The sequence below is a fragment of the Perca fluviatilis genome, chromosome 12, assembly GCF_010015445.1.
Source record: "Perca fluviatilis chromosome 12, GENO_Pfluv_1.0, whole genome shotgun sequence".
Classification (NCBI taxonomy): Eukaryota; Metazoa; Chordata; class Actinopteri; order Perciformes; family Percidae; genus Perca; species Perca fluviatilis.
Window position 1 is genome coordinate 15,388,757 of NC_053123.1, and position 25,636 is coordinate 15,414,392.

General features: G+C 39.6%; 3 protein-coding genes across 10 annotated transcripts in view; all 3 read right to left on the reverse strand.

Annotated features, from left to right (window-relative positions):
- The window catches only part of igf2bp2a (insulin-like growth factor 2 mRNA binding protein 2a), a 46,659-nt gene extending 36,308 nt beyond the window's left edge, over window positions 1-10,351 (reverse strand). The window contains exons 1-2 of one of the 2 annotated variants that reach the window (XM_039817753.1): window positions 9,827-10,351; window positions 8,610-8,670 (exon numbers count right to left, since the gene is read on the reverse strand). In XM_039817753.1, the coding sequence (XP_039673687.1) occupies window positions 8,610-8,670; window positions 9,827-10,001 (236 nt within the window). In that variant the 5' untranslated portion in view covers window positions 10,002-10,351. Of the gene's footprint in view, window positions 1-8,609; window positions 8,671-9,415; window positions 9,554-9,826 lie in introns of those variants that run through there. The other variant, XM_039817754.1, reaches the window with a different exon arrangement.
- Window positions 10,352-13,923: 3,572 nt separating this feature from the next.
- On the reverse strand, window positions 13,924-20,715 carry tra2b (transformer 2 beta homolog). Of its 7 annotated transcripts, none has more exons than XM_039818371.1 (8): window positions 20,545-20,715; window positions 16,765-16,910; window positions 16,489-16,651; window positions 16,111-16,299; window positions 15,906-16,021; window positions 14,552-14,713; window positions 14,353-14,423; window positions 13,924-14,265 (listed from the first exon to the last, which is right to left on the reverse strand). In XM_039818371.1, exons 1-8 carry the CDS (start codon window positions 20,575-20,577, stop codon window positions 14,255-14,257), a joined length of 891 nt encoding a protein of 296 aa, XP_039674305.1. In that variant the 5' UTR covers window positions 20,578-20,715; the 3' UTR covers window positions 13,924-14,254. The 7 variants fall into 7 exon arrangements, with proteins under 7 accessions (XP_039674305.1, XP_039674304.1, XP_039674303.1 ...); XM_039818370.1 differs by having other exon boundaries at window positions 14,353-14,420; window positions 14,543-14,713; XM_039818369.1 differs by having other exon boundaries at window positions 14,543-14,713; window positions 20,545-20,714.
- A 2,098-nt stretch (window positions 20,716-22,813) lies between these two features.
- Window positions 22,814-25,023, reverse strand: LOC120569292 (high choriolytic enzyme 2). Its single transcript, XM_039817115.1, has 9 exons — window positions 24,838-25,023; window positions 24,691-24,742; window positions 24,526-24,585; window positions 24,276-24,428; window positions 24,066-24,183; window positions 23,734-23,912; window positions 23,535-23,616; window positions 23,322-23,446; window positions 22,814-23,235 (listed from the first exon to the last, which is right to left on the reverse strand). The coding sequence occupies exons 1-9, from the start codon at window positions 24,907-24,909 to the stop codon at window positions 23,222-23,224; spliced, it is 855 nt and encodes a 284-aa protein (XP_039673049.1). The 5' UTR covers window positions 24,910-25,023; the 3' UTR covers window positions 22,814-23,221.
- Between the last annotated feature and the right edge of the window lie 613 nt (window positions 25,024-25,636).

Below are 25,636 nucleotides of genomic sequence, written 5' to 3' on the forward strand. Positions count from 1 at the left end.
TTTAAAATGTGCACTAATACACAGACATTTCCTTAAATAAATGACACAAGCATAATTTTAAAAAGAGAATCAATGTTTTTCCACCTGACAAAAAGAACCAAAATCATTTAAGGAATAGTTATGGTACACTTATTCCATTTTTTGCCAAGAGTTAGTGAGAACACCACTCTCATATGTGTATGCTATATATGAAGCTACAGCCAGCAGCTGGTTAGCTCATCTTAGCATAAAGACCAAAAACAGGCCTGTCTGTATGCTAAGCTATGCCAATAAGCTGCTAGTTGTAGCTTCATATTTAATGGACAAACAATCTGTCTTCTTTTTTAGTACAATGATTACATTTTCTAACAAGGCTGAAAAAAACAGGACATAAAACATAATACACTAACATAAACACTAACTATGACCAACAGACCTCTGATTTACAACAATGCACCTGAAATCTGATATCCATTGTCTTGCTCTAAAACTAAAAGAAAAGTTGACCATGAGGACAGTTTCAAGACAGAGTGGAGTTTAATGTGACTGCTCAATGCTAGGATATACCATCAAACTACCAGCCAGGAGTTGATTTGAGAATATACTGTACATGATTTATATTTTTCAATGTCTCAAACACACATAATCAGAAATCCTCCTGTTTGTGAGCAGACCCATCACAGTCTTCTGGGAGAGGGGTTAAAGCCACTTCAAGCCAACAGCAGCATCACAAAGCCAGCCAGCCTCCTTGACAGGGGAATGAAATGCTGCCCTCTATCAGCAGTGCTCATTTCTCCCCCACGCAGAAGCAAACACACGCACACACACACACACACACACACACACACACACAAACACACACACTGAGATGAAAGCATAAGCATGTGTGTGTGTCACACACATGTCTTTGACTAGGAAGATTTCTCCATGTCTTCCTCTTCCTTCAGAGACAGTGTGAAATAGAGGAAACACAATGGTCAGACTGTGCTCCAGGTTGTGTTTGAGGCTCAGCTGTGCGCAGACCTTACTGTAGATGACTTGTTCAGTTGGGGGGGGGGGGATTTTCCCAGCTTCTGTTGCATACATATGGAAAAAGATGGAAATGGTGGCTACAAGTGGGTTTATGAATAGGAAAGGTCGCAAAAGGGCTGCGGCTGTGACATAGATGGACAGCCCACTCAGCAGTTTTCTCTGCCGCACTTGTGGGAAGAAAATGAGCACTTGAAGGTTTCAATGAAGCGATAGCTTTACACAGGCATTTTATTGAGGCACCTTACCAGGCTATGTATTCACTGTCATATAAAATCAGCACTCTGACCACTGCACCGCCCATAGTGTGAGCCACACCAAGACACGGCTGGACTGCAGGCAGGGGCTTGCAGCTATAACCGGTAGGCAGTCTCCTGGGAAATGGGTGGAAATTACAGGGTCCCCAAACTGACAGCAGATCATGACAAATTTAAGCTGTAAACATAGGATTTTGACAGCAATATCAAAACATATTATAATGATCACGGAGGGTGAATCTCAGGTTGTTGCACGCAGTAAACTCAACTTGCGTGGTGTTCTGTACACTGGAGGACTTTGGGTTCATTTTCTGAAAGCCTTTATCGTTCGAGCTCTCCTCCTATAACTAAGCAAAACACTCAAAACTGGTTCCCATGGCAACGAGGCGAACCTAACCTGGAACAGTTGGAACTGAATACAGCGCTACCTGTAAACACACACGGACACACATATTCATGGCACAGATTTGCTCCCACATCAAGGTGCTGTAAATGTCAGAAAGTTACATTTGCTGCTTCGCAGAGATATGATAAAACATATCAAAAGAAATTCCCTCATCTACATGGGAGAAAAGGCATATACAAAAAAATCCCTGCATATTATTTTATATTATTACACCATATCGGGATGTTCCTGGAAGAATTCAAATGTGCCAGGAGAGAGGGTTCTAGCTGAATTTGAGGGTTTAGTTTGCTCAGGTTGGACAAGGTAACGTTACTGAAACTCAGTTGGACAGCAACATTTCAAATGACTTTGTTTAATTACAAACATGAGGTCAAGCAGGGTCCTGTCTTTTGTGCAATCGTTTTGCATCTCATATGGTCATTTTCTATGTTTTGTTGTGGGTATTTTGCATCTCTTAGTAGTCATGTTGTGCCTTTGTGGTTGTTTTGCATCTCTTTTCAGTTGTTTTGTGTCTCTTTGAAGTCATTTTTTATCTCTTTGTGGTCAATTTGCACTTCTCTGAGGTAGATTTGTGTCTCATTGTGATAATTTATTTGTATAGGGCAAGTATGTAGCATAAACCAATGCCACACACTACAGCATTTACAGCCTGGGCTAATTTGCAATGCCTGTCCCTCGATGAGCATTTCAAATATATAAAATGTTTTTGATTACTTTATAGTAATCAGATTTTCCAAAGACAAATGTTAACAGTCATTTTATCCAGAGGTTCGGGTCCAGGGTATGAGAGCCTGTACCTGATAGTCCCTTTTAGTAATCCATCCATGATACTAATAAGCCAACTACCTATCACCTTCTGACTCTAGTAAAGGACCCAAAAGGGGGGCCAATCAAATTTAAGGGGGGCCGGTGCCACCCCTGGCCAACCCTGTGGCCACACCTCTACCTGGAACGTTAAAAGCAAGGTAAAAGACCGAGAAATATGCAAGATGCAAAGGTCCGATAGAAGAGATTAAGAAGACCATTTGACCTGGGTGAAGCTTCAGGCCAATAGCATTCTCAGCTAAGACTGTAAGCCAGTGTAACAGAGCCTCTTTATGAGCCTCGTCCCTACCACTCAACCGGTTTGCATAGGATTGGCTACGTGTAAGCATTACGTACCGTGGCTCACTCGGATTGGCTGTTAGGAGTTCACGCCATATTCATTTCACCTGCTCAAGACCCATCAGAGCTATACAGTTCCAGCAGGGTTATATGGTGTTGATATGGGACAAGGACAGGGTCTGGCTGTGTGAGAATGCCACCTGCTGTGCCCCTCAGCTGCCCATCCTTCCACAGAAACCACACCCTTGGGTGCCCACTGGGAGCATGACACACTGAGGGGTGAGAAACCCTAAAGTTTACATCCGGCATGTAGCTTTCAGCTGCAATTTTACAGCTTTTCTTCTTCTCTAGTGTTGTCCTCAAGCTGTGTCTGAACATAACTGCATGTACATAATGCCCCCCCCACCACACACACACACACACACACACACACACACACACAGACTGAGCAACAGAGGGATATAGAAAAGACAGAGCAGCTGTTACATCTTCAAATTACTTCCCCCAAAAAAGCAGTTGGGTACAAACTGCAATACTCATAATCATTATATATAATTCATTAACTATTCACATGCAGCACATTTAAGATTCCAGCAATTCATCAAACCCTGCTTAGCTAAACAACATCCTCAAACATCTGCTCAAAACAGCCTATCCTGTCTCGGATTGGTACGATAGTTACACTTTTATTTTGTACTAACAGCAAACTAAAAGTTGTCTAATGCATGCCTGGTAGACAGGTATGTAAAAATATTCCACTGTCAGCACCGAAAATGACTTTATTAGAAATACATTTGGTCATTTGAAAGGGTTGTATTTCTAATAAATTCAATGCTAACAGTGTGCAGAAATTCAACTTTTATTTTTATTTTCTACTAAGAGAAGATGACTTCAACAAGCCAATGAGAATGTATCATCAGTGACACATTATCTTGCAGACAGAAGAAAAATGGATTCAGAGGCTCAGTTCAAGAAGGCTTCACGCCTCTCATCTCTAATCAATGAGGGTTTGTTTTACTTCTACCGTGGGCCGTCTCTCCATTACTCTCATCATTCAATAATAAGAACTAGTGAGAGATAATGCGTAATGGTCAGGTCACAAATAAAAACACAGGCATAAGTGCCTTATTGGATGAATGGTGTCATTCAGCCCAAACTGCTGATGGAGAAACCATCTCCGAGTAGTGAACCTGTTTTACTTTTCTCATCACCTTTAGATTTTGGTGATTTAGTATTAAAGAAAAAATCCTCCTCATCCTGGCCACACCGGCCACACTTAGTCACTGTTGCTCCAGAGAGTCATCTAGCTGATTACTTAACTCGTAGTTGTAATGAGTGTAATTCTGCAGTGACATATTACTCATGCAACAGGTTGGAGCAGAATGTGAATGACAGCTAGACTGAGAAATTAATATCTACAGTTGCTGCAGTAATGCACAAGCATGTTGGTTGAAAAATAAAAACGAGATTCCAACTCTCTGGGAGCTTAAACAGCGATCCCACAGGTCTGATATACACGCAATGAATTTACAATGCTCTCACATCTTAACTCGCCATTCCCTTAAGCTATATACCCTGTTGCGCAGGCAAGTCTGTTATCACTATATGAAAATACACCTTCATGAAAAAGTTAATAATTGCTATACAAATATAGCAATGTTGGGAGAAGGGCTAAAATTGTAATGCTGCAGCTTGAACACACTCAAAATAAAATGCTTGAGCAAATACCTGACAAGTAAATAGTCATTTTTGATAAAGAACGAAGAATGAAGAACTTTCTCATTTGGCATCTATTTCTTACACCTGATGAGTATTATTTTCCACCAGTCTTCTTCACTCTTAATGAGTGAAACACCTCAGGCAGACCAACCTTAACTTAAAAAGACACCGACAACGCTCTTTAAGGCAGAAAATGAGCATAGTTGAGAGACACCTGGGGCATCTGCTCGCCACACTCCACAAACAGATCACTTTGAGGGACCCCTCCTCACAGTGAGGGGAGACATGAGGAGTCAGGAGAAGGGTGCAGCGGATGTGGCTTAAGAGGGGAGCAGTGCAGTGCCTCCTGCTATCACCCCGGACAAAACCGGAGTCTGAATTGGAGCGCTTCCCCTACACCAGGATCAACTGGGGAGTATTAATGGATTCAGAGTGGATCAACTGATGGCTATCGTATTTCGCTGTTTTGACTCAGTGTGCACTCACGACCCAACACACACATGTGCATGTGCACCACTATGGTGCAATGCAGATGTTTACACCCATGTCTTGGTTTGTATCCTTTTGTGAGCAAAAAGGTTTTGCAATCAATTTAGCTTTATCAAACAACATTAAGCTGCAGACTTAGATTTATATGAAGAGCACAAACAATTCAGTGTGTATTGTGATACAGCCTAATGGAGTGTAACACAAAAGTTAGCACTCAATCACAAATTCATCACCAGTTTATTGGCGCACATTTTCACTCCAGCTTAAGTCAAAGGTGTAGAGAGATAATTAGGAGGAGAAAGGTCTGGTTTTGTTATGGCTAACCAAGCAAGTATAAACTTGCATACTTTTCAGAATGTGTTTACCCCACAACAAGGCTGTCGTCACATGCTTAATATTACTCATTGATCAGGTTAACAGAGAGGGATCATGTTACTTGCTTTGTCCACAACTTCATCTCCTCGCCTATTTAACAGTCAAACAGCATATCGTTTATGTAGCACCAATATCAATTAACCCCAAGTCACAGTCTGTTTCCTGCGTTGCAGATACTCAGCCACATGCTTTGCTTAACAAGGAAACTTAACCAGGGTGAGAAAAATATTGTTTTCTGTTTACTGATATCAAAATAAGCCACCATAACAAAAATACATAAGCAAAATGCAAGAAAGATATTAAGGTTTGAGCAAACAAACTAAATTCTCTTCTTAAACTAAGTCATTCTTCCAATCAAATTTAGACAATATACATTTAAAGAATTAATAATAATCATTCTACATAAATATACTTATTTTCTCTCATGTTTCAAGAGTTTTGTTGTATTGATTATTATTATTATTATTGTTGTAACGATTTAACAGTTTATATATAAAACCTACAATTACATAATAAGCTCAGGTGATCTTAATAATTAAAGAACATGTATCAGAATAAATAGTTTAGTCGTTAATTTAAAATAATAGTTTATTATTTTGAATAACAGTTGTCTCAGCACTGAAATACAGGATCAATTAACATTAAGTAACCTACATTTTTATAACACCGTCAAATCAATTTTTTTTATAAAAATAACCCAGATAATTTCTAAAACTCTATTTAAAATGACTGATGAAGTGCAATTTATTATTCTGTATTGTCCATGACAAGAAGCCTCACAAGTTGGAGCAAATAAAATCAAAAAGATAGTTTACTTCAGCTTAAATTAATTCTATCAAAATAATATAAAGGCTAACACTTTTGAACCAATTTGAAATATCAAAATTCATATTAGTGAAATGACATTTAAATACTATTCAAAACTACAACAATTCATACCTTTATCTTTTTTGGTTAATACAAAGTTGCATTTAAAAAGGCCCAATCTTTTTACAGAACAAACTCATTAACAAACTAAATGTTATTACAAGAATAAACAATCACACGTTTTGCCCTTAAAATATACATAATTTAATAGTTATTCCCACTATGCCTATTGGCACACTGAAGACATTAAACAACAAAGCACAACAGAATAATATAAATAAACAGTGGCACAGCAAATAGCAGCTACAACTACAGCAGAGCCACAAAACCAAGAAATGACAAAGGCCTCAAGATGAGCTCACACACTACTTCCTAAATGACAAAACAAAAACTGGTGATTGGTTGACTTCTCAAGCCCTGTCACTGTAATAACCATGGTTATTACATATAGCCTATTTAAAATCAAATCCATAACAATACCTATAATTCTTACATTATTATCTAAATACAGGTTTTAGAAATAACATAAAGGAAATACTGTTGAGTATTCTAAACCTGTACTATTAATTAGATTGAACATTTGCATACGTAGACCTCTATAAATTACGACAAATAGACTACAATATTCACTGCAGGACAAAAAGATATCTTTAAATTTTAAATCAATGTAAATATTTCCGTAATAATAGATAAACGCTCTAAATGATGACAGGAAAACTGTAGGAAGCTTTTTAACATTAAATTGAATTATCACCGTGGAAAAGCATTATCATAATATGGAGTTTCATCTCCACTTGACATTTCGCCCAGTTTCCACTGATTCAAAATGAACACCTGTACGTGTCCTACGCTGCATTCATGTCGACCTCACTGATATGGCGAAGATTTCGCTTTAAAGGCCTGTTTACAACGTGCACACGTCCAGCAGCTCAAAACACTACCGATTGGACACATGCAGGCACATGTATGGACATTTGTTCCATCTGATTCCGCCTATAGCCGTGCAGAGTGCAGGGCCATCATGGCAGCCATTATGAGGCTCTCCAACATTGCCATGGCCTACGTGCACACAAACTGTGGGGAGTGGCGCAGGCTTTTACACCATGTTGCGCCTTGCAGCTTACAAAACGCCTTCAAGTCGAGCCATACAGCGAGGAAACAACATAGCAGCTCGATCATTTGACTTTTCAAACGTACAGATTTTTCTCTACGGTGTGGCACGGCAAAAACAGAGACGAGAGCTGTAATGCAGGAAAGTGTGCACTGAAGGGGGGAGGACTGTGCTGGAAGGGCATAAAGTATGGGTCACGTGCTCCTCCACAAGGGGCTTGAATATTTACCTTTCTGTCACGCAATGTCGTCTTTCCCTAAAGCCAAAGGCATTGTTGTGAAAAAGGGTGGAGCTATACAAGAGTATAGGCAGCATATCTGCAATAAACGAATGTGTTTATAACGCATTACGCACAGGGCGAAATGTGTAATTATTATTTCCATGCAATTGATAGCTCGTGGACTTCTTGTGTTTATACAAACTGCATGGACAAAATGCTACAAAAGCACATAATATGACAGTGGTGTCATGGAGTTTAGGGTTAACCTATAGATTTGCTCACATACCTACAACTCGCGCTTTTCTCTCTCTTGCGCACGTACACATAGTATATACACACACGTACACACACACACACACGACGTGTTTCTCACATACATACATGCACGTCCATGTAACCAGAGGAGAAGCTCAGCTTATTGGTATGCAACTCATCGTGCAATGCAGTGTTACAGTCAATAATGAAACCTAACGTTATCGCTTACATACAGGGAAAACAGCCTTGTGCAAAAACAAATGAAGTAGCCAAGATATGAAACTCTGATTACAGCTATATGAGAGATTCAATTAAGATGCCATTATTAGCCTACATGTATGCACTGTGTGTGTGTGTGTGTGTGTGTGTGTGTGTGTGTGTGTGTGTGTGTGTGTGTGTGTGTGTGTGTGTGTGTGTGTGTGTGTGTGTGTGTGTGTGTGTGTGTGTGTGTGTGTGTGTTACAGTGGGATAGGCCTTGCTGCAGATCACGCGATATGGCAGCAGCCACCGTGTGTTCTGCGGATGTTGGGACTAAACTGTTTCTTTGTCGCTTTCTTTCTTTTGTTAATTTGTCATGCAATTACATTTCCATCGCCAGGAAATAAAACCACAACAGCCTGATTAAAAACCACACACAGAAGCCGAAAGAAGAGGGAAATATGCGTGCTATATTTCACAGCGGAAGCCTACAGGTCACACACAGTAGGCTATGCCATGGGGCACAGTATAGGCGTAAGTCACAAGTTGTGCGTGTGTGTTTGTGTGTGTGTGTGTGTGTGTGTCAGATTGTAGGCCTACCTTAGTTTTTTGGGAACAGAGTAGTCTACCTCTATCAGCTTTCCGTGTAATTCAACTTTACCTGTAGAGACGAAAAGGGATAGTGTAACATTAGCTGTGTGTCATGAAAGTAACAATGCAAGCTGGTAGGCATATACAGCAACACTTTGAATCACTTCACCAAGTAGGTGCGTCCCCATTCAAACAGCCAAACCCTTAAAAAAAAGTACTCTACACGGGCGCGTTGTGCGCACGGCGGCGGATAAACTGGGTATGTTAGGATTTAAACAACTAGTGGGACATTTTGGGGGTCGCAATTGAAGGGAATCGGCGCCAAAATGAAGCATTTAAGCTTTTATAGTATGGGGGGGAAATGGGCAGCCATGCTTTCCACTCCCACAACCCTCCACAGTGCAATGAGGGGTATTTGTTCTGCTCCCAGTAAAGAATGCAACATCAAAGAAGAGATGGTTTGAAAGGAGAATGACTTGTACTCCTTCTATTCTAGGTGGGTGTTTCTTAATTCTCCGTGTTGACCCAGCCGGGAGTGAATTTGAAGCGCTCCTCGGCGAAGCTTGAACACGGGTTTTCGTTACTCTTATGAGTGGCCTGGCGCAGCACGGAATTAGCGTCTCACCTCGTCCCCCCTCAGCTACCTGTTTATTAGCTCTTTCCTCCGGACCCCCATGACCCACCTCCAAGACACCTCGTAAAAACATACCCAGACATCAGAGGAACATGGATCTGACAAGTTTTCCGCGGTCGCTTCGCTCTGCTCTCTTCAATAAAATCAAGATAAAAAATAAGTGAAAAATAATTATGCCTACCCGAACCATCAGACCAACCCATACATTCCAGTGGGTGATTGCAAAGTAGCACCCCACACTATCGGAATCTCCAAAATATAGGTTATTGTGCGCGTTAATAGCGTTACGACGGCTCTGGTTTTCTTAAGGCAAACGGGCACTAAAGCCCTGAGTGTGTCCTGTGATCGATACATTATCCAATTTTTGTTGGAGCGTGCATGGCTGAGCGTTCATCTGAACTCTGATGGCACACGGATGTGATCGCAAACACTGTCCCGAAAAACACCACAAAAATAATAATAACACAAGCAATGATTAATATTTCACATTTCGGATACCCTGAGCTATGGCTTTTTCAACCTGATCTTGCAGTTTGACTCGCTGTGAATTGTTCCTGTCACCAGCAGCATCACTTATCAAATCCACACTTACCAGAAAGAGTCTCTATAGCCTTTATGGCCGAGTTCTGATCGGGGAAGTCCACAAAAGCATAGCCGGATTTCAGTAGGACCTGGTCGGCCACTGGCAGCTTCCTCTCCCCGAAGAGCTCCTTCAAGTCCTCGACAGTGACCGAAGGACTTAAATTCCCAACATATAGTTTGTTCATGATCTGAAAGGAAAAATCTCGAAGGGGTATCAGATCTTGAGAGTGAGAGAGTGGCGATATTTCAGAGTAGTAAAAAAGAAAAAGAAAAAAGAAAAGAAAATAGAAAATCTGATGGGTTTTAAAAAAAAAAAAACGCAGCAATTACCCCCCAGGAAATTACTAAACTATAGGCGACCCCCCAGCACCAACTCTGGCCCGGTCTAACTCTTTTAACAGGGACTGGGGAAAAAGTGTCGTTACGACGCTACTCTGGAGCCAACAAGCACCGCCTCTAAATAAAATCTCCCTTAAAAATCACAAGAAAAAACATTTGGAGGTGCATGTGGATTCACTCCTGGTTCTCCATCGTAGAAAGTACATTGGGGTATGAAAGTGGCATGATGATCACTGGGTTCATTCAGCAAAGGGATGGGCTTAAAGGAAGCAGAGGGGTTATTTCATCAAATTATAATAAGGGCCGTGCCTTGGGTCCCTCCAGGCTGGGGGAGTGAAAAAAGGGCTACTGTGCGGAAAATCAAGTCGTTGTTACTGTACTTGTCGACCCAAACAGTGTCACTGATCTCCACAGTGTGCATTTTATTTATTTATGAGAGACACAGAAATATGGATTTATGGAGCTGTGTATGCAGGGGGTCCAGACCTCACCATGGATGCCTGAGATATTATCCTATAAAAAAAATAGTTGTGATTTGAGATTTATGATCTTGTAGAATTTAGCTACATTTGTAACACAGTCAAAAAAAGAAACAGAAAATAAAGGCTATTGAAACAATACAGAAAGTGAAACCTCAAAACAACCATTCTTGTACATTCTGTCCTTGTGTAGAAATAACATTGAAATAAACATTATTGTTGTACATCCATATCAAGGGCAACTGATTAAGGCCTCAGACCTGCAGCTTTACGCAATGTTATTAAAGGCGATGGCACTTTTTGCTTTGCATTTCAACCTGTGGATAGTGCTAATGGATCCCACTGCAAAGTGTAAAAGTGAGCAAATATTTATTTTTAGATGCTGATAAGGAGACGTGAGGGGATTCCTGGCCCTCAGTTTTATCTGTGCATGGGGGAGGCGCCCTCTATGCAGTGTCACTCAGCCAGTCTGAGCTCATACTCCAGGCTACAGACATGGTATAGCATCTTTTTTGTGTGTGATGTAGGTGTGTGTATTTGGGTGTTTGGGAGGGGAAGCTAAGTAGGTAGATAGGTAAGAAAGGTGGATTTCAAAACAAAATCTGAAATGTAAGGGCTGTGGAGCTGCATGGCGATGGGGGACAGGCTGCAGTGCTCATGCATGTATGTGTACCTACAGCAGTTACCAAGGGGAGGAGCCTTTGGCTACAGCACTTGAGTGTTTCTACATGTGACTAGCCTGTGCCTTGGAACATTACTGCCACCCTACTGTAGTGGAGAGAGTGCCAGCAGTAGGAGCGACCATTTCTCGCCTTGTTTACGTCAGTGTGTGAACAGAGGAATGTCCAAGCTGTGGCCTAATTACAAAACAGCTCTTTAGTTACTTTCCTGATGACATGCTAACGCAGTTGTTGCAGGCCTCTCTGCTGCTAAGTGACACTTATTCAGAGTTCAAATAAATGACCCATTCATTTCATTTACTGCAGTAAATGATTACTATATTAACTTTTGCAACTCTTGACATTAATGTATGATTTATAACTTAAACAACATCCAATTATGGAATTTAATTTTAGCCTACTAAATTACCATTTTACTTAATATCAGTTACATTTTACTATTCTTTTTTTTTTTTTTTTTTTTACTTTTCTAAGTGGATAAACAAAAAGCAGATCAAATTTACCTCACACTCTGCATTTGTTTGCATCCTTTCTTAACATGCTATGCCCAATTAGGTCAGTATGTTAGCAAATTGTGCAACCAGCCAAACATGATTTCCACTCAGAAAGGAAAATGAACCACAACTGAAAGGGATGTGACATTTAGGGAACACAGAGCGACCTGCTGACCTAAACAAATGCACACATGCATGTAGACTTGTGGTAGAAGGGGGAAAGACACGGGCTGATGCAGTTTCCAAGGTGTGGTCAGCTGTGTGAGTGTCTTTTTGCTTTCCTTTCTATCATACCGCTGAATCACATTTCCTGTGTTGAAGATTAACTACCTTTTACTTTCTTAACAGAACCCCCCACCCCCACCCCCATTCTAATCAACCAATGTGGATTACCACAACATTGGAAAAAATACCCATGAATAAAACCATAGATAAAAAAACACAAAACTACGTTCATAAAAAAAAGACGGGGTGAGATGGAATAAGTGTTAACAAATGCTGTTCAAACAACAGCATAAGAAACAAACTAGTATTGAATTTGGAATTAAAATGACAGTTTACGTCCTCCTTACAAGTTTCTGGTTGTACTGTCATATCACCTGTGGGATAGAACATAGTACAATAACAGTTTTCATAGTCCTATTAATAGCTAAAAAAAATGTGTAAAGTAGATATTTACTCAAGCATTGCACACAAGTACAGTTTTGAGGAACTGGCAGTTTAAATTAAAAGTTTCCTTTTTGTTAGATTTGACTTGCCTGTATTTTGTACATGCAAAAGATATGCTAAAACCTTGAAAAGAAAAAAAAATAGAAAGAACAGTAGAGACAATTTACATTCAACTACATCTTATAAATTATTGCATCAATATATTTACTACAGGATACCTAATACGTTTTAATTGGTAATACTATCATACTATTATGTAGCATCACAATGCAATATATTCCCTTCTTTTGTATTGGGGTACAGGAAGACAATCTCACAATGGACATTTCAAAACATGGACAAATAAAACAACTGCTTGTCCCCACTATATATGAGGTTTGTTCTAATAGTGTTGGTAAACAGACCTTTAAACTGCCTCTACAGACTACAATAGACTGAGACTCCAACAAGTCATTCAGTTTATCACTAAATATTACTGTACTGCATGTCAAAATGCTGTAACAAGTTTGGGCTCCTGTGTGACCAGCAGGGGTAGATGTTAGACCTGGAAGGTCTTGCTTCACCACATGTTGAGTAGTAGTTTAGTTTACCTGAAATTAACATTTAGCTGCACTTGCTTATGGATAAGTTGTCCTCATAAGTTTGTTGACTATAAAGAGAGCCAACAAATCATATATATTTTAGTTTAAACCTGTACCAGAATTACAGCTTCTGGTCAGGGAATATTAGCCTGATAATCTGACTGAATTGCCTTTTAGTTCCACACCATTGAATTCATGAAAAAATGTGAGATGCAAAAAAAGCAAAGATTCAAAGGTGTGGAACCAGGCTAAGGGAATATGTAGCTCTCTTGATAGTTTCCCCAGGGGTTATTAGATAAACTGAAACTTTACTAATGTATTTCACCACATTCATTCAAGTAATCTGTGTCAGTTATAAAATCAACCTAGTTTAAGGAGCTTTCACACTGCTACGCGGTAACTTGCTGGTCCAGTCATTTCAATGAGGAAGAAATTAATCACAGCATTTAGGAGTATTAAGTGGTTGCTGCCCATGTGAACATGCACAGATTACCGCCGGTATACTCTTATAGGTAGGTTGTAGCCAGTGCTTTTGCCGCGCAGCGGTGTAAAACCAGCTTTACCGTTTTCAGTATTTAACTGGTAGCTTGGAAACATTTTGACAGTTTTTAGTTTATAAGATGAAAGCATTTTAGACTTGGTAAGTGAGTTCATGCCTTCATTCATTTGTGGATTTGACAGTTTAATGGCTCTCCAGAAAAACTCTAGAAAAGACATGCACTTTAAAGTTGAGAACTAAAATGCTGTAGAAATCAGCACATATAATACACAAGAAGGGTGTATAAAAGCCTTCATCTTAAAGCATTTATAACAGCCTCGCAGCAGCAAATGGTTAAAGTATAGTTAGGAAGGACATGAGTCAAAGTGAGAAAGAAAAAATGCATCTTCCTTTTAATGTGCTCAAAGATGGAACATTCACTCAATTTATATACAAAAAAAATACATTAATAAAAACATTAATATATTTTTTACGACAGATGTGGCCTATACATTTGAAATTAAAATCATGAGGGGGCAGTTTGAGTCATGTCAAATGACATTACTGATCTCAGTAAACACATACTGGTCATGTACGTTAGCTGGTTATACTGGTCAAGTGTGAGGATCACCTTAAAAAAGATCTATTCTGAAATCAATCATTCCACTCAAACATTTCCGGTCTGTGTGTGGGAAGTGGAGGGGCTTGACAGCAACGTTCAATAGCGACCTGTGAAACAAAACAGAGTCATTAGACACATTGCAACCTGTTGAATGCTCCAATAAAAGAGTGGATCATTTATGAAAAAGGACTCACGGGGAGAATAAGACCGCGACCTGGACCGAGACCTATAAGCCCCTCTGTAGTATGGGGACGGAGATCGCCTTCTGAAACAAGGCAAAATTAAACACATTTCTTTTTAACTTAAAAGGATATTAAAAAAAGAAACACCACAAGTTAAGAATACATTTCTGCAGGCTACGCTGAAAAGATTGACATAAGTCACCTGTATGACCTGTAGTGATCCCTGTCGTCGTAGCGTTCATAGCCGCCTCTGTCGTATCCTCGGTCGTATCCGCGGTCGTATCCACGGTCATAGTCTCGTGAGTTGCGGCGAGGACCACTTGGACCACTTCCACTACCTCCACTACTACTACCACCACCACCACCACCACCACTACACAGAAGACAATACAAAGATCAGATTTTGTTTCCTACTTAACAATTAGATTTACAGTTAGGTTTTATTTTATTATTACAATCATTCCATCTCAATTTAAAAAGACAGGTGCCCATCATGTCACGTATAATATCCTGATTATTCTAATGTTATAGCAAAGAGACTCCACTTGAAATGTATCTTTCAAGTCTGCGATAAACACTGATGATGCTGTTAATACTCTCTCTGAGCAGAACTATCCAGCCATGTATGTGGCTTTAGCAAGCATATAATCAGGCCATGGTGTGACACTCAAAGCCTTTCAATTTACTTTATAACAGGTATTTAAAAAAGTTAAAAAAAATTAGATCTTTCCATTTATATGAAAACATTCCCTTGCCGAGGTCTTAAGGTTATTCATTGCTTTTAACAGGAAGCAAGATGCCTTACATCCAACCTGTTTTTTTTTAATAAACCCAATGTAAGTGCTCCTGTTTCACCAAATCGGTTATTATATTAATTATATTAAGTAATTATTTCCACCTGACTGACCTCTGTATCTGGTACAGTTTAAACAAACTAAATGTACCTGGAAGTTGGAAGGGCTCTATTTTGCATTTATTGTATAACTTTCTTTTAAATAAATTTAGGTTATTATAAATTTAGGTCAAGGTTATTCATTAATAAGACAATTTCTGTATATGACATTACACAAACAGTTCTAGACAAAGTGATTACTCACCTCTTCTATAATTACACAACTAAAATTCTTTTCCAGCTAAATTTGTCACGTTAATTAAAGCAAATTAAAGCAACCAGGGCTGAATCGATTCACTACTGATGGATGTAGCTTAAACCTTCCCAATATTATGCTTTTTGTCATTTTTGTGATAACACTAGTGACTATAGTACGGCTGTGTGGCATTCAAACATCAGTGAGCCTTTCCACCTAACAAATTGGATGATTTTGATGCCCATATTTCTTCACAGTAGATTGAATAACACTGTCGAAATTGTCCCAAAACCTTGGGTCCAAAATAAATACAGTAATATTAGCTCCAAACACATTTGACCATATATTCCAAAACGGCCTTCTATTTGTAAGAAAACCACTCAGAAGTTTTACTTAAGAAATTATAAGCATTCATCTTTATCTTTGGTAGATTGTCTAATTATTCCACACAAACACAGTATGTTTCAGATGCCTTACTATGTGGGTCGGCCCATGTAGATTCCAGGGGTTGGGGTGTGAGGTCTTTTTGTGATGGAGAAGTCTACCCTGATCCTACGACCATCCAGCTCCATGCCGTTTGCTCGTTCCTTTGCCTGACAGTGAACATACAAATACATATTAATCACCTCTTTAAACCCAGAAAATATTTGACAGGGGCCTTTTCCAACTCGTGTTCTTATACCTCCTTGGCATCACCGGTGTTCTCAAAGTACACAAAAGCAAAGCCCCTGGAACGCCTCGACTGCTGGTCATACACAATAGAGACATCCGCCAGGGGGCCGTATTTAGAGAAGACTTCCCTCAGATCCCTCTCCGTGGTGTACAAGCTCAGGCCAAACACTCCCACGCAACCGTTTGGGTCTGGATTAGCCTGCAGTTGTAAAGATATTACAGTTCTGTCCTTCATAATCAAAACAAAAAGTTTCTTTAGTATTAAATTCTGAATCATTATATAGTAGAGTTTAGGATCTAGGATGAATATTTTCATACATTATGCAGAAAGAACACAAGCAAAGCTGACTGATTTTTAAAATATGGCAAACGGCCATTGAGCACTTACTCGGTTACCGATGTGCCTGCGGCGGTTGGACATCGGTGAGCGGCTATGACTCCGGCGTCGGCGCTCTCCACTGTAGGACCTACTGTGAGATCGGCGGCGGTAGGACCTTGAGCGGGATCGAGATCGGCTATAGTGTCTCCGTGAGCCACGGTGAGAGTGGGACCTGTATAGACAGAAACACTTCAACATTCATATTGGTTCAATGAACATGCATCTACATATCCAGTCTGTCAACTCGCATGGGTGGAGTTTCAAAATGTGTTTTGTTTCACTCACCCAGATTTTGACCGGGACCGTGACCGGGATTTGGAGCGGGAGTGGCGGGAGCCTTCTTTTGAACGGGCAGGCGACCGAGCTGGGGAGCGGCTTGCAGACTTCCTAGAGCCCCGAGGACTCACACTCCTGGATGCAGAGCGAGACTCCTAACGAACCACACACACACCAACACACCTCTTGTCAGCACCAATGAGATGACAAAATGAGAAATTTGCCTAAAAAAAAAAATTCTATTTAGTAATTAAGACTATCCTGTCAAAAGTACAGAAAAACTGAATTTAGGATTGTGGATTAGGAATGCAGGTTAATGCTATTTTTGTAGCCATGGATAATATGACATCAACAGGATTACAATAATCAATATAATTAAATTGTCAACATGATGAAAAAAAACAGAAATGTGTCAGTTGTGTAAAAGTGTAATGATTTAAACTGTTGTATAAAATAACAAGAACATGCACGCAAACAGACCAGAAAATTACTTAGCGGGTGGCCTTATCCAGATTACTTCCTTAACTTCATTTCTGTAACTTCATTACTTCACATTATTCTTCTTTCTTCAATTGTTTTACTTCTTCTTACTTCCCCCATCTCACACTGCCCATACTTCTTCCCTCGTCATGTTTTAGCATGCATTCAACAATTCAGCTTCACACATCTGAGCTTCATATTATTGAAAATAAAGTGGACTTCTTCCGCATTTTCTTCGTCCAATCTTAACCTTTATGAAAAAGAAAAGGATGAAGAATTTATGACTACAATTAAAACTGCACCCGCATTCAACTTTTAATGTGTATAATCTTATGACATGCATTGGAATGTTTAAGACCACATAATACAATTGTTTATGTTACAATATTTCACTTTCAGTGGTTCTACATTCACTGTTACATGTCCTTTCGGCCACTTTTAGTTAGACGTGTAGAGGGATCTCAGCCTCAGAACAGTCCTATACATTTACAAGTCAGTACAAAATAATGAGCCATGATTACTTTTCAGTTTTAGCTTTACATTTTTTGTTGTTGCAATAAATACATTGTTTTCCATATTAAATAGACGCTGCAGACATTTCTGACAAGTGGCCTCTAAGGCATTCAAGTGTATTTCAAACCACTGAATGTGAATTTATTTAATTTATACTGTTTATTGATGAATTTTGAATAACCTATTCAAGATTAAACCCCACCAACATTGTCTTCATTTAAAAAAACAAACACACAAATCTCGGTTTAATGTAGCCCAAACAACCTCAAGATGCTTCTGCCACCCATCTGTATTGACTTGCATTATCAGCACTGATGATGCTGGCATTAAATCTTGGGAGTAAGCTGGAGATTTATCAAGAGTAAAGACACATTTTCTTCAAAGAGAAACTGCTTGAATGCAAACACAGTGGCACAAAAAACTTTTAAACTTATTTATTAAAGTAAAAAAAATAAAAAATTACTGCAAAGGGAAACACGAGGGCTGAATGTGCGAGTCAGTGCAAATGAATAAAATGACATCTTGAGGCCGTTCATTTTACATTGTTGTTCAATAACATTATGTTGTTTCATTTTACAGAAAGTACCCATGCCCAAACCCAAAATGAGAGATACCATAATGACATTTTAGGATTAATGTAAGCAAATGTAAATTCACATCACTCAATTGAGATCCTATCTTCCATCTCTAAATGCAATTTACTACCAGTCATTTCCAATTAACGTATTTCTTCTGAAGAATTAACCAGAATCTGGTTTCACACCGCCACACGAAAACCGCCCTGACCGACGTCTACCAGAAAGAGCATTTTCGGAAAAAGCAAAGCTCTTTTAAAAAGAGGTTCCTGTTGCCCGGCAGTTACCACCAGAAGTTCAGCACCCTGAACTCTGGGCGCGGAGCAAAATCTGGGCTCGTTCATGTGGGTGGCAACTGCTTCATACCCCTACCGCCAGGGTCTAAACCGCTTCCCCTCGGCCGCCTTCCCCTCACTGAAATGACAAGAGGCGGCAAGTTACAGCACACGTACGTTCCAAACGTGTCCACAGGGGTGTTTTTTTGACCACGGTATAATCCCCCTTCCCAGCATTGGACGCCTGATGGGCTTGCCACTGGCAGTTATCAATTTCTCTTCAATGACCACCGACAAGCCTACCCACACCCATGTTTCTACTGTTGCTTAATTAAATAAAACATCAAAAGAGAGAAGTTGTCTGAGTCGTGTTTTAAACAGACACACCTGGGGCGAAGTTGGGAACCAGAATCAGCCTTAAATACAGTCCTAATCTAGTCCTCACTAACACGGGCCCAATTATAGTAACTACATGAAAACTTCACGGTTGTTGCATGAAATTTCGTTTGTGTTTAGCCTACATCATCATTTTCTATCATGTGAAACAAGAGGCCAAGCCTAGTGGTAAAGCTGCAGACAGACGCTTAACAGTGTGCTCCTCAGCAGTCTGCTCCCCCTGCCGCTCATAAGGTGCCTCTGCACCCCTTTCGTTTCAGACCCTCCCACCAGCCTTTGGGCCACGCCTCCTCATTTACATTGACATGTGTCAAGTCCAAACGAAAAGGCAATGTTAAATGGAAATTCAAAAGCCAAATATTAAATCCAAATGAAAATCCAATGTAAAATTGAAATTCAAAAGCCAAATATTAAATGAAAATTAAAATGCAATGTTAAATTGAAATTCAAAAGCCAAATATTAAATGAAAATTAAAAGCCAATGTTAAATTGAAATTCAAAAGCCAAATATTAAATTCAAAAGCCAAAGCCAAATGGAAAATTAAAAAATAATAATATTTTTAATTTTATCTCGTTTTGTTTTCTCTTTGGACTTTCAATTTCTCTTTGGACTTTCAATTTGAATTATGAATAAATATTTCCTCCATAATAGTCAACCCTACAATATCGTTGCAATATGGAGGTATTTGGTCAAAATTATCGGGATATTTGATTTTCTCCATATTGCCCTGCTCTACAGCACAGTGAACTCTGTCTATAAGACCTTTTTCACGGCAGACATGTTGATATGTCATAGTAGGAAAAGCACAGGTGTATTCAAAACCAGTAATGATGGCTGCATTCCACTAAGGAGAGGCCCTGGTATTGTGCATGCTGACTCATTGAAATCAATAGCTTACTGGGACACTTGATGGAATTGAGCCATCGTTAAGGTTATCAATTTCAGCTGTGCTTTTCCTACTATGACAAGTCAAAATGTCTGCTGTGAAAAAGGTCCATTCATACCCCAAAAACTCAAAGAATCAAAACCGCTTCGCCTATGCCGCCTTCCCCTCATTGAAATGACTGGAGGCGACGAGTTACCGTGCGGCGGTGTAAAAGACCGTTTAGTTTCTGCGCCATTTGCTAACGTAACCTTAGGTAAATGTATGCCCTCAAATATTACACGACATACATTAAACCACTCATTTTAACCGCAGGTTTTAATAATTTGTTTGGTTAAAGTTAGCATAAACATTGCGGTCTGTGGCCTAACGTTAGCTAACACAGCTAGCTAGCTTAACTAACGGATATTAGCAGACGCTATTATTTACTGTAACGTCAACGTTACATTACCTGGAGCTCATTTTAGTCGTCTCATATTAGAAAATCAAACTTACAAATTGGCATGTTCATGTTTTATAAAATAAAGATAATCCAGGGATATATTTAGACTGGATATTTAAGCTAGCTAGCTAACGTTAGCCAACACAATGTGAAGACAGTTTTTAACAACCGAATCATTTAGCTCCATTAAAACGTTACAACGCTTTCATAAAGCTCATACGTACCCGCTCGCCGTAACCTTTGTCATTATCGCTCATTTTTAGTGCCACTGAATATATTGCAATGACAGATTGTTATGGCGCGGCGCTAACCAGCTAGCTACAATTAACGGTATGTAGCTATGCTTGTTTGTGTGTGTGTGTGTGTGTGTGTGTGTCTGTCTCTCTGTGTGCTGCAGCAGCGAGCGACTACGCTAAACCCCTCCCCCTGCGAAAAATGGGATAGATGCAGATGCCATGCGGTGAGCAAGTAACGTTAACTACTAGCTACATTCCTCCATAATATAGCCTACGTATAGTGTCCTTAACGAATTAACGACTTTTAAAAGTTAGGTCTATCCCAATCGGACTCTGTATATCCTAATAACAGTAAACTGAAACTCAATGTAGGGAACAATGAGCTAGGAGGTGGTCTTGAGATTGCAATATCTACTGGAAATTGAAGTTCACTACCATCAACGATATATATTGCTCAATGGGCACATTCGTATCTCATATTCGTATCTCATATAGGCTATACTTAATAACCAATTTCTTAAATGTATAAAAAAGAGAATGTGTGATCAGGGGCAATTTAAGGATTTTTTAAGTGGGGTGGCACAGACCCGGGGGACCAATAATCAGTCAGGGGGACCCAGGGGATTTTATCAGAATACAGCATAGAAAGTCTAGAGAAAGTCTAGTTTAGAAATATAGGAATATAATAGAATATCTTTATTGTCATTGTAACAGATACAACGAAATTAAGTGCAGTACTTGTCAGTGCCAAACATCCATGAGGTAATACCATAATAAATAATAAATACATAGTAAAAAAAGCTACTACTGCAAACATTATATTAATGCTAAGACACACTCATACAGGCATCCACATTTAAAAATGTCACATAGCCCTATTGAGGTAGATTACTGGTAGGAACTATACTTTAGCAGCATTATTCAATGCACGTATGCCTGTTGGATAAAAGCTGAAAATATTGGATAGGATAGAAGAACACAATGTAATTTTGCTAAATAAAACATCACATTTATTAATTTCACTTGTTTTTATTTTGTTGTATCAAAATACAATACACATCTTCTATAGGCTCTTAGGGCAACATTTTGGATAGTGATACATTAAACATGTATTAAGTACAGTGTTTCTCACAGAATTACATGTGGTCGTAGCTGAGTGGTGAAGAGGGACTTCAGTTAGCTGCTGCAGCAGATCAAATTTAGCCTTCGCAGACCCTAGCGACAAATGCCTTCCAACCCTTTGCGTTTAGCGGCCTTTAGGCTTCATTTAAATTTGGTCGAGAAAGGGTTTATGTGGGTCGGATTCAGAGCACCCTGAGGTCCCGGTATTTTCAGCGGCCATTGCAGCTAAATTTAGCCAGCAAATAATTACCACGAGCCAGGTACAAAGCACAATTCAGGTATAGTGGGACATCACATTGAGTGAAAAATTGTAGCCTATGTCTGATCTATATTGAAGGGATCCATCTGACAGTGGTAATACAAGTTTAAATGCATTTATACTATTATTACCACTGTCAGATGATGATAATTATTATCATTTATTTATACTATTATTACCACTGTCAGATGGATCAGCAGTTCATCAATCCATCTTCGTCCGCTTATCCGGTGTCGGGTCGCGGGGGCAGCAGCTCCAGCAGGGGACCCCAAACTTCCCTTTTCCGATCCGGTGTTCCCAGGCCAGGTTGGAGATATAATCCTTGCTTCCACCTAGTCCTGGGTCTTCCCCGAGGCCTCCTCCCAGCTGGACGTGCCTGGAACACCATAGGGAGGCGCCCAGGGGGCATCCTTACCAGATACCTGAACCTCCTCAACTGGCTCCTTTCGATGCAAAGGAGCAGTGGCTCTACTCCGAGCTCCTCACGGATGACGGTGCTTCTCACCTTGTCTCTAAGGGAGACGCCAGCCACCCTCCTGAGGAAGCCCATTTCGGCCGCTTGTAGTCTACCCTGGATCAGCAGTTGAATTTGTAAAATGTGTTGCATGGTTACAACAGGATTCAAGGTCTAGGTCTTTAGTGCTGGGGTTTTGGTACTGGAGATTGGCAGATAAAACTGCTCTAAATATAGAAAGACCGATTAACTTATTTCAACTTTTTAAAGCCACCAATTCAGTTTAGAATATAAGGTGCAGGAGGGATTTATTTCTGATAAACTGGATGAAGTGCCCCTTGTGTCGAGGAAATTCTCCTAATTAAGTCTTTAAAAAGCCTCTTGTTTCAGCTACAAATGTGTAAAACAAACTATTACTCCATTACATTACTGTTGCATTTTCTTTATTCAAAGTGAGCAGTAGCTGAGAATGAGGCAGAAAATGAGACAAACTAATTTGGAGATTGGATGCAGTGACCTAATTGGCAGCAGCAGGCACGTAAAAATGTATACTGATTTGAGCTATTTTAGAGAAAAACAGCTTTTAATTTTTACTTTCCCCTTTATTTCACTTTATCTGTATCCCATATTAGTAAATTGTACCCAGAACTGACTAACACAATCTAAAAGTACAGACTATAATCTGTGATAACTGAAAATACTAATACAGAAAGATGAAATTGCTATAAAGTAATGTTGCCCATTTAATCTACTAAAGACCACAAGTTACAATTAACCACTATACATAGCTGACAACATAATAGACCTGAATAATAACACTCTGGATCCAGTTATTCATTGACACCTGTAGTGGGGAGTAGAGAGAAAATGTAATCAATCATTTTGAATGAAAGAAAGTTTTTCAACCCGTATTTGTGTAAATTCACCTACCACAGTTATATAGGACGTTTATTTTATGAAGATCTAGATTACTGGGTCCATCTCGCTGGCCAATTGGAATGTAAGGATCTGGTTTGGGGATTATTGTTGGTCCACCATCTTCAGAGAAGGCATATCTGGATAGAGAAATTAAGTATATGGTATTGTGACACTCCAGCCAAACATACAAAACCAAAAATTATGTTGCCTCAAAGAGCAGCTCACCTTCCATAATGCATGACAGAGTTGTAGTCATATGGACTATTGAGATTGTTTGTCACCTGTTTCCTGAAGTTATGAATGTGATCTGTAAAAACATAAAAGATAGAACACAAAACTCATTTGGTGAGGAAAGGACTAACTTTGTGGACAGGGCTTTCTGAATGCAATGACACAATGTTGGGAGGTAATCATTCATCCAAACCTGGCATTATGTTTTTCCATACAATTGAGACATAGTGGTCACGGTCTGAGCGAGACTGCTCATGTACAAAGCCCAGGGCGTGCATGAACTCGTGGGAAGCCACTCCTGACCACATGCACCCAGGCGTCTGCAGTGACAGGATCTGGCTTCCTCCAGTCTGCCCCAGGAACGACCAGCAGCTTGGGGTACAAAACCGGAAATTAAGTGTCATCATCACATTAGCAAAATCACCTCATAAGAATCATCCTCTGCAGCACTGTGGAGATAGGTCTGGCAATGCGAGACTACTGTATATATACACAGTGAATTTCAAGACAAAACGTCATGCTCACCCATATCTAGGCTGAATATCAAGAAAGCTGACTTGATGAGTGCGTGGAACAAATTTAATACATGTTCCAGCGGCAATGTCTTGCATCCCAGTTTCTATAGTGATTCTGTCCATGTCATCTACAGCAAAAAAACAACAACTTTTGATTTAAACAGAAAGATTTTGACTCCAAATGCATTTGCAACACCTCTCTAAATCTTTAGATTCATACCATATAGTGGAGAGATTATGAAGGGAACATAAACAAATCCATCAACTGATTTAGGCCACAGACAGGCATTGCCAGGGCAGGTTATTGCACTCCGTACGTATGACGCGGCAATATCTCCATCTCTGATTGACAGTCCTCGGGGGGCTCGCAACCCTGATGAGAAAAATCATTTAATTGAGTCCAGGGTATTCTAAAAAAACATATAACAAATTAAATCAGCACAATTTCATATCATGTACAGCTGACTTACTGCTATTGATTTCCAGGATTTGATCCATTGCATTCATTTCATCACGGTCTGTAATTTCATCTGAACACAAAAACAAAGACATGCAAATCTCCCTCATTTTCCATTATTATTAAAATGAAGAGTATGATTTACATGCATGTAAGAGTAACTTTTTCCAGAGCCCACCTGAGTATTTCCTTTTTAACCTCACTTTTCCCTCATGCACTCCAGTAGAATTCTGTAATACAAAGGTGCATTATAATACATTTAGTTGCAAAGCATGACAAGACTAAAAGGGGCTTTTGCTCTAAAATAAGTTATTTTGGTACTGACCTTAACAGGTAGAGTATACACCTGGGTCAGCAAGCCAAACCAGACACCCAGAAGGATCATGGTAGAATGCATTCTTGTGTTTCAGTCCACAGTCTTCCAGTGCAAGAGCTAAATGAACTCCTCACCTCCACTGAATATATATAACCACTTCTCCTCCACTGCTTTCTACTGATAGGGCACATGTTCTATGTTGAAGCATGATTAAAGACCCCTCATCATCCAACGTGTGTAATTTACTCAATTCCACTGCTGATCCGCAACAGGTGGTCCTGATGCTGACCTTCACTTGTGCCCAGTACTTAGCACATGTAAGATTCAGCACTTTCAGAAACGAAGTCACTTTAAAGGTGTTTTGCTTTTGGATGTACTACAACTCAGCAGTTGCTATTGGGAGAATAACTGTCCACCCACTCCAACAGACCAGCAATTTGTGTCTGACTGTACTGGTAACCAGTGATTTTGTGATAAACTATCAGTTGATAACTGTCTTGACAACAATTATTTTGTCACATAGGTAAATACATAAAAACAAACCCTTATCCTTCTCCAAATATTATTCCTTTTTTATCAAGGGGCCAATTTGAAGGGTAATGACTGAATAAAGAATCCCATCTGTTGGCTGTTTATGAAATACTACGTCACTGCAAGAATAATACAATAATATTGCTGTATCTGAGTTAAGGGTGCATGGTTTCAAGTATGGATACATTCTTGTCATACCACAAATTGGCTCTTTATCAAGCAAGGTATTTTATTTAGTCTTCCTCTGATTAAAACACACTTCCATCTATTTTTCCTT